Raw genomic sequence first — 13,693 nt, 5'->3', positions numbered from 1 at the left:
GGTCACCCAACTCCGGGAAAACTGTGACCTCAGCAAACTTTCAGCAACTATTTCAAGAACATGCATTATCTTCGTTGCCTTTGTTATCTGAAAAAGGGGGCTGAATCCGGAACGTATTTGTTCAGGACACAACCTATGCTGGATGTATTTAGAAATGTCATAGTTTGAATTTAGATAGCTAGTGAGCTAACAAGGTAAGAACTTAACCCTTCCCCGCTCTTTTCCGCTTCATCTCAACTAATCTCCTTCTTTAACAAGTATTAGCTGGTCATTCTCCCAAATATACCCAATGTTGTTGTATCCCTTTATTACAAGCCAGTAAAGGCAACACTATATAATAGTGTTATTTGATAAGTTTGCCCAGATATAAGATAAATTATAAGATATTATATCTTATAATTTAATAATATATAATATTAATATATATAAGATTTATAAGATAAATTTGCCCAGTGCTTGCCCTTCAATAATTCCATTTTAGTACTTTATAACCTTGTCCTATCTTAGCTAACTTAGGCTGTTGTTTGTTTGCCTGCTTGTTTTTTAACTAGACTGAAATGATAACTGCATGAGGTTTAATTGCAATGGAAAGTTTGTGTAAAAATATTGGAAGGCATTTAATAGAAGAAGATTATAGGAAAACACTTTGTTTCCATGCATAAATAAAAACAAACGTTAATGTCATTGCAGTAAGAATCATTTGGACTTTCAGTTTATGGCACTTTGACTTGAAATTTTATGAGCGAACATTCACATGTCAAGTTTATGCATTTTTGCCAAATCCATAAGGAATGTGATCACATTTAGCCTACACAGTAGCCTCTGAAAAATCTGCATGGATATGTGCTGTACAGGAGAGCAGAGCAGATATGTTGGGGAGGACGTCACCTGCAACTGCATCCCCAGTGCCCCTGGACACCCTGCACTGGTCCAAGGGCTGGGAGCGGGTTCTCTTTCAATTCCCATTCAGAGCTCTAGGCTCAGCTGGCCATACCCTGGGAGAAGAGGAAAACACCCTGACTTGAACAGGGACTGGTGAGGAACAAGGAAAGATGACGAATAAAAGGCAAAAGGCAGGAGCTGGGATGCTCCTGGGAAGGGAGCAGGAGCCAGCAGGGTGGATGTAAGCCAGGGCAAGCTTGGGGTTCAGCCCACAAGGCCTTCATATCTACAGTTCTCTGTGGCTAGGATGACCAGTGGTCTTCAAAACTGGCTTAATGCTTCCAGTGATCCATCCAGAAGAGCACCGCTTGCTACCCTGCGTCCCATTGACAGCAGTGGAGAAGATCTGACAAACTGGGTTGGTACTGATGTGGTCCTGTACGATGGAGTTTCAGGCAGTTCTGGTTATTTTAAGAAAGAGTAAATTAGAGTGCTACTGCTCTGGGACTGAATCAGGGCTGTGCACTGAATGAAGTGATGGGTTGTGTGATGTTTGCCTTTTTTCTTTTAAAGGAAGGCGATCATGGCCAACCACAGTTCCAGAATTTGTAAACTGGCATCTGACTAGCACTGGTCTTACAGCACTGGTTTGTTTAAGCACTTATAATATAATTTCTCACTTTGCAGTGCACAAAATAGATTGCTGCTCACTAGCTTCATTAAGAAATATATTGTGAAAGAATGAAAACACCAGATCTAATTTCTAAATGTTATTGTATGGGCCAGAATAGTTACAGCATAGTACCATGCTTTCTTCCGTCAACTGCATTAATTTTCGGCTACTGCTTTTAAGCAGAGCTGCCAAAAAAATGTTTAGATCCTAGGGACATTTGTAAGCCCTGCAGGGCTCCCTTACCTCATTCAATCATCGTTCTCACACATATAGAGATGCACATTTTTGCTGACTTCAGGGGCATTCATATACCCAGCAAATCATCTCTGTCTGAACCCATCTGAGCAGCTCTGTTTTTATTTATAATAATCCTTGAATTTTCAAGGGAATATACTAACATTCAGCTAACCCTATTTTTCCTAACCCAGATTTAAAGAAAAATGAGGAATCTGACAGAGATCATATTTGGAACAGAACACACTCTGAGAATAAATTACGTACGATGTTATTTACCTTATGGATTGACTTAAAAATAGATCTTCTGATGTAGCTGGGTTTTAAACCTGCATTTTGGAGCAGGTTGGTGATAAAAAATTAGTAAAATGCTGGCTTATTCAGGTATTAAAATCAGTTATGTAAATGTGAATTGTTGTTATCTAAAATAATTAAGTAAAATACCCTATACATAGCACATCCCTGGTCAGATGAATGTTACTGAATATGCTAATCTTAACGCCCTTTAAAATAAATGGAAGAGAGTCCCTGGGACTCATGAACTCTGGAGACAGTTTCTGTTAACTGCCTATATGCATTTAAGCAACAGAAACATCATGATCTGGTTAGTCCGCTAGCAAATTTGATCATGCACACATATTGGAAGGCAAAAATCTTCATTGGCCAAGTTAGAAAAATCAACATATTAAAAATCCCCTCTACAGCACAAATCATGATGAAAAAAGCCTAGCACGTTAGAAGCTGCACAGCCATTTAGAGCACGCTTTTGGCTTATCTCACCTTGGAAATCTAAAGACTAATGTTAAAAAGTGATTCTGAGTGTGTGTTTGGAGCATTACAGTAGCTAAGAAATGAAGTGCATCCAGTGAAATACTCCTGCAAGCAGTCAGAGCAACGTGGCGTGAAGGTGGAGAGATGTTCACTGGGAGAAGATGGAGAGATGTTCACTGAGAGAAGAGGAGGATTCTTGCCTCAGCTTTACAGTGAAATATGCAGGCCCTTACCTTCAGGGAAGCAATCTTCAGGCTCCATCAGCTCCTCAGCAAACTCGGGGATCTGCTCCAGCAGTTCTGCAGGATTTGTCAAATCCACTGTGCTGCCTTCAGAAAGACTGATTTCATCAAGCTTGTTGTCAACAAGAGCAAAGACGAGGAAAACAAATTGATCAATCGCCCCGAAGGAAGTAGCTGAGATTTTATTCCCCTAACCAATATCCCAGCTAAAGCCACCACAACAGAGACATCGCCATGCACTTCACACGGTGCTCCCTCCTCGAGTGACAGCTCTGCCTACGCTGCGGTGAGCTAACAGTTGACCCATCAACAAGAACAAGAACAAAAAGACAACATGTAAAACTTACTTTTTAAAAGAAAAGAGAAGCAAACTGTAGAAAGATAGTGAACAGCCATTGAATATTAGTGGTAGGTGGAAGCTTGGAATGACTGAACCACTCACGATTTTAAGGCTTGTACATCCTGAAGGCTCATACCTTCAGTATGGGGGGGGACGACACACCAGAAGTGGGACCTAGCTCCTGAAATGCTGAAGGATGAATTTGAGGACCTGTGTTGGGTTCCTGTCTCTGGAGGCTCATTTCTGAGGCTCCTCACCCACAACTGCTGGGTGAAACCTGCACCTTGTCAGTTGGGACCATGCTCTGCTCCCTCCTGCCACAGCTTCTCCTCCGAGATGAGCAGAAGTCCCTCTGTCACCAGGGTCTGGTCACACGATGCCACAGGCATGCACATGTGAGGGGGCTCTTCCACCTGCCTCCTCCCAGGGCTAACTTGATCCCACCACGTGATGTGGCCCCTTGCCTTTTGGTCACACACTTCTGATCTCAAGGTGACGTAGGAGGAGGGACACATGGCTTTTGAAAGCCTTTCACAGGCTCTGTCGCTTGCCTGAAATATTCGACATCACCATCTTAGGCACACTGTTTAAATTCAGCGTTTCTCAAATCCTCCACTGCAAAATGGGGACAAGAATATTCCCGCTCCCTGAAGCATTGTTTGTCTTAGCTATTTAGAGCAGGAACTCTCAAGTAGATCTGGGTAAAAATTTCTGGGGAATATATTATTTTAAAAAATTGTTTTAGAGGCTATGCAAGAAATTGGGTTAAATACAGCAAAGGAACTTGATAAAAATCTTATGGTGTAGTTAGAATTTTGGCTGCATTTGGTATTAAAAGAGATATGATACATGATTAAATATGTCACCCAAATACAAAATAGAAATTTCATTTCAGGTCAAAGTTTTCTTTTAACAGAATCAAAACATTTTCTTTGGAAGAAAACAGGATTTTTTTTCCATATTTTATTTTACTAGTCAAAGTAAAACATTTCTATTTTGTGTTAATCCAAAATTATATTTTACTTGATTATTCAGCTTGGCCACTAAAGTGAAAGATCTAATATTTGCCCAGCCTTGCTCATAGTTTGTTTCTGACTGTATTAGAACGCTCTCTGGCACAAGTGGGCAATGCCAAAGCTGGTTTCTTCTATGGGTCATGTCAATGCAAACCAGCTATAAGCAGGAGTCAGGAGAGGTGGGTTATTTGTTAACTGTCTTATTCTGTTCTTTGAGTACCTACTGAAATCTTTTTTGGCTTTATCTTGCCATACTATTGTCTCCATTTAAAAAAATGAGGACAATAATACTTACCCATGCTTTTAAACAACCTGTGAGATAGTTATATGAGAGATGGCATGTACACATAAAATATTATTTTTATGAGGATGATGGTGGTGGAGTTAGAGAATAGGTACGGCTTTATATATATATTATTAATGTGAAAATGGGCCCTCTGTTTTCCAGTATACAGTCAATGCAAAATTTATAGCTGAATTCAGAGAAATGCTGAACCTGGGGTAAAATGGGCAAGACTGAACATTCCAGCAATGCTTGCAAGCGGGGATGGAAGCTACTTGTTTGCAATTAGCTGCAGCATCCAGAAGATCATAGTCTTGGCTAGGGTTTTTAATGCTCTACTCAAAAGGTCTGCAAACAGTCGAGAAGAGACCTTTTAAAAAGAGAGTCAGAACAGAAAGCACAGGTCAAAGACATGGATAAAGCTTCTAAAAAATTGATACTCAGAATGCACAGACTACCAACTGTATATGATGGTGGAAAAAATGTCATACCAACTTTTAGCACAGTCAGAAGTTTCTGATACTGTTCATTAGGGCATGCATTTAGTCATTATCTGTTCTGTTACGAAGACGTCAAAACACAGATCACTGAAATAGTCCTAAATCATATACAGCTGTAGGATGTAGAAAATAGGGGTTCCAATGAGAAAAGAAGCCTTGTTGGGTATAATTCTTACCAATAGACAGAAATCAAAGAAAACTGTGAGAACAACGTCGGCTTGATAGCATTGTCAATGAGAACGCTGTATTTAGCAGAGACAGGTTAGGAAATTCACAGAACAGAATAAGGTGCAATTATAACAGACTACCAGGAAATAAAGAATCAAGAATTCTCGAGAGTTATTTATCAGAAGGAGTTTTCAGGAAATATTAGAATCCATCAGCGTTAAAGGGAGATGGGGAACATGCAAGACAAAACAGACAGGCTTTCTTCTGAAAGACCTTCAAAGAAGAAGAGGCAGCGAACATGGATTCAGAAAACACTAGGCAAAGGTTTGAGGGTCTGAACTGGGACTAGAAAAAGAAGGAACCATACGTATGATAGAGGAGGGAAAAGTTAGAAAAGCTTGTAGGAAAAGCAGCAAAGGTTACTCTTTTCCAAAAAGGTTAAAGGGATTAAGAAGGTTTTCATGAACTCAGTAATGGAAAGAAAAGAGGTAGAGACATAATAACAATTGATGAGGGAGATGTAACTAATCAAAATTTGGTTGCCTAAGAAAATAAAATTTTTTTAAAAGAACCCAACAAGGGGATCAATAAAAAGAGGAGGGAAAGCCTGTTAGAATTAATAGAAATATAAGTAGAGAAATATCTAGAAAACCTGAAACATATGCAAATCAACAGATCCAGACAAGGCACATTGTACGGCATAAAGGGATCAGATACACCAAGTTAACACACCGTTAGGAATCAATAATGAATGCTCATGGAAAACTGGAAGCAACCCAGGAGAGCAGCAATAAGTAAACACAATACTGAGCTTAGAGAAAAGGAAAAGGGAATAATCATGGGAATCACAGATCACTAAACTCTCGCTGTAGCTCATGATTAAACTAAATTAAGTAAAGACTCAGAGGAGGAAAGGAGACTGTGGTCTCGGAGTGCAATGTCATAGACAGATAAAGGCAGTGAAGTGGTTCTCCTGTCTGCTAAGGGTACTGTGCACAAACAGGGTGCAAAGAGGCCAAAAGACAGCAAAAAGAGCAAATACAGAACGTCCTCTCTCTTTCTTGGAATAAGTGAGTGGAGGAGGTGTACTAGGCAGAGACAACGGGATCCGTCAGAAGCCCCTTTGGGAGACCTCCCACTAATGCATAAATTCATGCTGCAGAGGGAAGTTTTTAATGTGTTTCTGGGTGGAGTGGCTGTTTTGAGTACCTGGACAGGGCTTCCACACCCACCTCTTGTGTCTGTAGTAGTGGCAAATTGATCTGAATGAGTTTTTCAAAAAGCCTTTAGCACCGAGATGCTGAAATCTCATTGAAAGCTGATGTTTGCTCAAGGCTTAACTCCCTTATCTCCTTTCCTCTCTCCCTCACCTCTGAAGATCACATCCTTAATCTACCAAATTGACATATGATATCTAAACTTTAAGAAAATATCTGGATGTCTATTATAGAAAAGTCTCCTTTTAAAATTAATTGTAATTGACTTAGATTCACCCATTGCTGCATGGAGAAAAGCCATCCTAAGGACCCAAATATAACACAAACTTTGTCTTCAGAGGAGGAGATCTGTAGGGATTAGAGTCAGCAGTATCTTCACTAAAGATATAGAAGAAGTACTGACCGATATAATCCTCATGTTAGCCGGTAACATTAAATTGGAGAGAGTATTGAAACCGAGCAAGCAGGAAGGAAAAGAGAAGTGAAACATGGACAGAATATAGCAAAATGAGACTTGACTCAGAACAGTACGAATGAGAGAGCTCAGGGAAAATTTCAGTGGAGATCCTGGAAACCTGTAACCCCAAGTCACTTGGAGTAATATCAAAAAATTAGACGTGATTTTGCAATGGGATGTAACCGTGCAGAAAACCTATATGAAAGCATCATGTCTAGATAATGAGATACTATTTCCTCTCTTTACGGTTCTGTGGAAGTTGAATTTGGAATATTGTGCTTACTTCTTGGCAAAACAACTCCAAAAAGGAACAACTGAGGGAGTTGCAAAGGGTAAAGAGGTAAAAAAAAGTCAGATAAAGGGCACAGTGATAGTAATTTACAAGAAAAGATGAAATTACAGAACAACGGTGTGTGATTTTAGGGGGTAAGCCAAAGACCAAAGGAAGCAAACAATAGTCTATTAAATTAAGTTATATTAATTCATAAAAAGAGAATGATAGATAAAATTGGTAATGAGGGAGTTGCAAAGGGTAAAGAGGTAAAAAAAAGTCAGATAAAGGGCACAGTGATAGTAATTTACAAGAAAAGATGAAATTACAGAACAACGGTGTGTGATTTTAGGGGGTAAGCCAAAGACCAAAGGAAGCAAACAATAGTCTATTAAATTAAGTTATATTAATTCATAAAAAGAGAATGATAGATAAAATTGGTAAAAGAGAGTAATGAAAGTACTTTGAACCAAAGACCAAAGGAAGCAAACAATAGTCTATTAAATTAAGTTATATTAATTCATAAAAAGAGAATGATAGATAAAATTGGTAAAAGAGAGTAATGAAATAGTACTTTGAAAAAAAAAAAAAAAGGGGGGGGGGGGCTGGTTATTAATGCAATATACCCAGCCATGAGATTTCTTCTAAGCAAGTGAATTGTTCCCTTTGGTTAATGAAGAAATCCAAGTTGCCTGAAACATTTGTGTACATTTGTACACAAAGCTGTACAAAATATTTTGTGGGGCAGTGTTTTGGCAGAGAAATCAACTAGTTTGTTCTCTGAGGTCTTATCCACCTGTGACATCAAAGGTTTTATTTCTATGGTGTCTTTTTGATGATTTATATAGAATGAATTTTTAATCATATAATGTATCCTTTACTGACATCAACACTGTTTCATTCAGAACACATTCAATGCTTCCTGTTATTGACTGAATCACTCAAAGCCCTGCCTCTTGGGCATACCAAATCTGTTAAGTTACTTCCTCGCAGTTGCTGGCTTTATTTGGCTAGTCGCAAGTTCTTGGGACATTCATCAGAACGATGATTAGCATGTCCTTGTGTGCCGGCACAAAGACTACTTCTGAATAGGAGGACTGTAAGTATGTAATGTCCACGCAAGATCTGGCCTTCAAAAATAGCGCCCTTTGGGCTTTGCTCTTTCATGTTGGTATTCATGGCCTCATGTGAACTTCCGTTTGATTTCAAGTCATCCCTGGATTATTGCCATATTCCCCCACCTCTTTCTAAGCAGCCACAAATAGAATCAATTAGACTCTACAATAGAAAGGTGACATTTGTGTCCCAGGACCCTTTGAAAGTTGAGGGAGGAAATGGGGATTATTTCTTTATCACAATGTTGCTGAATATATCAGGGCTAGAATGTTCCTGTTTTATCATGACATTTTGTTATAGCACTGAAAAAGGACATAGTTTTCCAGCCTCCATGTTAGGATCACAGGGTTTATTTATCTCAAAAAGACATTTAAACATAAAAGATACTCCTAATCTCCTGAGAGAAAAATTTCTGAAAGAGTCTTCTAATTCCTCCTAGTTATAATGCTTCTTCTCATTATTTTAAAGGTTTGGGTTTCTTTGGTAAACATGTATTTTTTTCCTGAGACTAAGATATCAAATATTCAAGTCTCCTTCCTCTAAAGTTCAGGACCTTTTCTTTCTGAAGATGAAGTTCAATATGCCAAGAAATATTCTGGCAAGGAGGATTGCTCTTTACAGAAATGCTTCATGGCTAGAGGATTTCTGATTACTGTGAGTGGAATTTATCTCACCTAAGTGTACAACTCATCTAGTTACCCTGGGCTCCCTTTATAGTCAACGGAGAGAAACAGGCGCTTTTAGAAGATGATTCATCTGACGTAATTTAAATGTTGATTTCAGTCGGAGATGAGACACATTTACCTAACTACATTGGCTCCAGATCCTCATTGACTATAAAGGGGCCTCAGATGACAAGTTCAGATGCAGATGTCTACATTTAGTTCAGTAAATTCCACCCCATATGACAACATGAATCAGCAGGTCTGGAGAAGATGAGCTCTGGCTCTGTGATGGCTTTGTTTCCTGTTGTCCTGTCAAGATTTCGCCATGGGATTGCTCCTGCTGGGCACAAATTTGCCAGCAGTTTTATAGCAGAACTGGGAGAGGTGTGATGCATGTTGATAGTATGTCATCCTTTCCCTTTCATTAATTCAGTCCCCCCAAACCACCACTGGTTCCAATCTCAAGGAGCTATGGAGTTCCCCAAACTCCCAGGATATCACTCAAACCCTCCACTGCCTGATTTCAAAGAAAGGAATGCAACAGTCTCTAATAATAAAGGCAATGTTAAGTCAACAAAATGTTAAATCTGAATGGCAAAAACCCCAACAAGTCAGCAAGTAGGATACAGGGAATTTAAAGCCTGGAGTCACTCAGTGTACAGTACAAAGACATGTATTTTTGATATTCACGTTTATAAGGACAACATAATCCTACAAACTGAAAATAAATGCCAGTGGGTACACACTGAGAAGCAATGAGTGAGCTACACTTAGATGAACATCAGCTGAATGATACCAAAGCTTACTATTTAGCTAGTATTTTCATGTCAGCTACTTAAATTGTTGCACCTTTCTTGGGTCTATGTGCTAACAGGAAAAGAAATGGTAATCTGTGACAGATAGCAGATGTCCTCCAGTGAACTCAAGGTACAGATCTGCCAAGTCAGCAGATGCCATTCTTAGAGCTACTTTTCAGTGAGAAAACACACACATATTTGCTCCTAAAATAAGACAGTAACATTATAGACGATTTTGTGTTTTTTCAAAGCCTCTTGGAATCCCATCTTAATTTATAATGCACATTTTCCAAGCTTTCCAATTATTTTTATGAGAACAAAATCCTCTCTTCTTTACTAAGACTGTAATACCTACTACATACTATTGCTTTCCTGCCACTTGGCAAACATGTATTTTTACAAGCCATAAACCCCACATAAATCGGTGACATGCACTACGGAGCTGGTGCAATGAATTGCATGCAGTATCAGGTAGGAAAGTTGTTTCTGTTACCTCTTTTTGCCCTATTGGAGGTGGTGGCTCAGCCTTCAAATGCTTATCCACGTGCAACTCACTTAACTCTTCACAAATCTCAGAGTTCTGACTCCGGACGCCTGGGCTTTGGCATCGCTGCCCCCTCAGCTGCAGCTGTTTTTCCTGCTGGAAATAATCCTAGATGGGTTTATTTTCTCTTTCTTTGACAGCATGCTTATTTCTTAAGGAGAACTCCCCAGCTAGAAGAGAAAATAGCCTGGACTATACTTGTCAGGGGATGACATCTTGAGGAAAAATGGCAAGGAACAAGATAACACAAGCTTATGCTGTAACTTTTGAGCTTTAGCAACTGGATATGTCAAGATATCTGGCTGTAGAAAATGGAAATACAAATAGGCCAACTTTTTTTTGAGCTATTGTTGCTGGGGCAGGAGGAAATACCCTTGCAATCTCCATTTTGAGTCTGGTTTTGAGACACAAGTTTCCTCCAGTGGCCCAAGGCGCACGGAAAGGTGCTTGCAGTTCAGTTGAATAACTGAGGGGTGTACTCCCAAGTCGCGGCGATACTCTGTGTTACAGCTGGAGAAAGGCACGAGTGCAATACCCAGCGCTGTGCTCTGAGTCTGCTTGAAACAGTGTGGAAAAAAACACACCCAGAGGAGACAAGATACACATTGAAGGGGAGGAAAATGCAAAGTTCACAAGAAGAGATAAAAGGTACCTAAAAGTAGATGTGGAAAAACTGCAGGTAAACATGTAAACCTATGCGGCTCCTATTCAGCAAAACACTTAAGACTCCTTTGCACCCACTGATGCCAACAGGACTTAACCACAGGCTGAAAGGAGAGCACATCCTTAAGTACTTCACTAAAAAGGGATGGACTCTGGAATCGGAGCAATAATTTTTTTTCTGCAAACAGGTCAGACTAGACCCAGCACTTGCTGGGACGAGTGGTGCCATTAAATCCAGCCACTCCTTCCTGGGGTGATGATTATTGCTGCTGAGCTCTCTAGAAGTACTCCCAGGACTAATGGCAGAGGAGAGAATGTTTGCAGGGTTGGTCCCTACATCTGGAGGCCCAGGTTCTCTGCTGGTGTAAATCAGTGTGCCTTTATTGCTTCACCTAAGACAGGGATTTCTGTGAAAACTCCATAGCTCATCACAGCACTACCATCGTTCATGCCATTACTAACACTGCTACTAAAATATTAATAAAACTCTAGCCGGTTTCAAAGGGCTGTGCTGAATTGCTTACAGAAGGACTTCCATGCTGAGAAAAAAATTACAAACATAACAGGATTTCAACAGTAATTATTTAAACCTATTTATCTTTCACTTGTCCACCTTTTCTTTTTCTTTGGCTTGACTGACATTCGACGTTATTCATGTATGAAACAAGTTTCCTTCCCCAGGGAGCCGCAGCCTACCTGCCTCAGTTCTAAAGCCACATCACCACAGGAAGTCCCTCAAGAGGTACCAGGAGCAGAAAAACACTTTATTCCAAATATAACTATCTGAAAGAACAGATGACACAAAGGAAGCAGTTGGTTAAGCAAATTGCTCTCCGTATAAATACTTTCAGACTGTCAGGTTTGTATCAGTCCTTTCAAATGTCGTTCTGTGTTTCTAGCAAATTAATTTAGAATCAAATTACTTGTTTCCTGCTTCAGAGGCATGTGGTCTAAAATATATTCTAACTTTAATAAATTAAATTATGCATGTCCAAGCCTGTATCCTCTGCATAAGAATGTATCACATACAATTTCTAGGCACAGTTTAGCACTGATCTTCACAGGCCAGAGATTGCTCCATAATCATCGAGTTACAGTTCCGTCCCTGTCAAAAAGTAACACTCTTTAAGGTGCATCTTTGGAAATAGTGTAATATTCAGGGGAGAAGCTAATGTGGAAGGCACAGTATGCACAAGTAAGGCACTCAGCCATAAAAAGTTTTTTTTTTAATGCAATGTGCGTACAACTTAGTACCAAGTAATCTTAATGGCATGATAGTGGTTATAGCACTAAAACAACAGAAACAATTGTTTCATGTTAAAAGTGCAATGCGATCTGAGGTGACATCTCAAGTTCATTTATGCAGAAACGTTGTGCACTCAGATTCATTAGAAACTATGCAGTGAACGAGAACAGACTGTGTAACTCAGTTGATCTGACGAATACTCGAGCTGTTGAGCAAATTATCGCACTAAGCTAGTCTCAAATGCCAAACTTACACCAATTCTCTGCTTACTAACCCTCTGTGTGGTACCAAGACTTAGCAACACTTTCCTAGAGATTAAACTGCAGGAAATGTGGACTACTTCCACATTCCACTACCCCCCAGAAATCACACTTGTACCAAGTATCCGATGAGTTAACATTAATTAAAACTGATGAAATATATCCTGGCAAATTATCCAATGGGGAAAACATGCACATGTGCTCGGACAATGATTTGGTTCATCATCGTGTGTTTTCAGATCTGTCCTGCAAATTTATAAGGTGGGAGAAAATCTCTAAGAGACATAGACTCTTCAGAAGAATCTGGTTGTATAGACTGATCCCAAAAGGAGTGTTAGGGAATCAACTGAGTTTTTGCAAGGAGCTGATGCCAGCCCTGGTAAGCCACTCTCATGGGATCCAACAAAGTCTCACTTTTCCACCTGTCTGGCCTGGTAAGCCACTCTCATGGGATCCAACAGTCTCACTTCCAGCACACAGCACCTGAAGATCAGCACAGACCTGTCTGAGGAAAGGTGCCTTTGGTTTATGTTGTTTAAAACTGTTTTAAACAGTTTTTGTTTAATTCGGAAAGGTGCCTTTGGTTTATGTTGTTTAACTTCGGACTGTTTGCTTTTGTTCTGATTCCAGATGATTCGTTCTTCTGGCAGCAACGGCAGCGGGTTTATCTCCTGTAAAGCTCCCCACCGTGGGTGGTTTATATAATTTGTTTTTAATTTTTGTATCAAGTGCCATGTTGCCAAGGCAATACACATTATGTTAATATTTATTGATTCGGTTGTTTTCATAATTTATAAAGTAAAACCATTCAGCAATATAATAACTTTGTGCATGCAAACGGAGGGTTGGGAGCCCAGGACAGACCTCAGCTCCTTCAGGGCATAAACCAAAAGTTTGCTCACCTCTGCTCTGCTCTGGACCCTAAAAAGAGGTGATCTGCCAACACCGTACCAGCAATTAGCACATGGAGGAGGATGGACCCAGTGTTGTCCCCTTGCATGCTGCAGGTCAGTTGTAGCACCAGAAAAACAGCAACCAGATTGAAAACAGAGCATAATCTGGGTGACATCTCAAGTGTGTTTGTGCATGGATCCACATACTTGTTTGCTGACACAAATAAATACAAAGGCTCCACACCGCGTTATGCCTCTGAAAAGCACAGATCGGCTAATTGTTTCAGGCTCAAATGGGGATTAGTGCAAATGCCGCTCCTTTGGAAAGAGGACTTGCTGTTGGCAAAACAAGACAAATACCTGTCATCAGCACGGATTCACTTTATTCCTTCCCCACGGAAATATCATTTTTTCCATCCTGTGCAAACAAATTTAGAAAGAGGATCCCAGGACCT

General features: G+C 39.9%; 1 protein-coding gene across 2 annotated transcripts in view; it reads right to left on the bottom strand.

Moving 5' to 3' along the window:
* The window catches only part of LOC103905978 (sodium channel protein type 5 subunit alpha), a 177,414-nt gene that overhangs the window by 45,195 nt on the left and 118,526 nt on the right, over window positions 1-13,693 (bottom strand). For both annotated transcript variants that reach the window (XM_009287793.1, XM_009287794.1), the window contains exon 18: window positions 2,794-2,914. In XM_009287793.1, the coding sequence (XP_009286068.1) occupies window positions 2,794-2,914 (121 nt within the window). The remainder of the gene's footprint in view (window positions 1-2,793; window positions 2,915-13,693) is intronic.

Source organism: Aptenodytes forsteri, unplaced genomic scaffold, assembly GCF_000699145.1.
Source record: "Aptenodytes forsteri isolate BGI_AS27 unplaced genomic scaffold, ASM69914v1 Scaffold296, whole genome shotgun sequence".
NCBI classification, from domain to species: domain Eukaryota; kingdom Metazoa; phylum Chordata; class Aves; order Sphenisciformes; family Spheniscidae; genus Aptenodytes; species Aptenodytes forsteri.
This window is presented reverse-complemented; position numbering and strand designations above follow the sequence as displayed.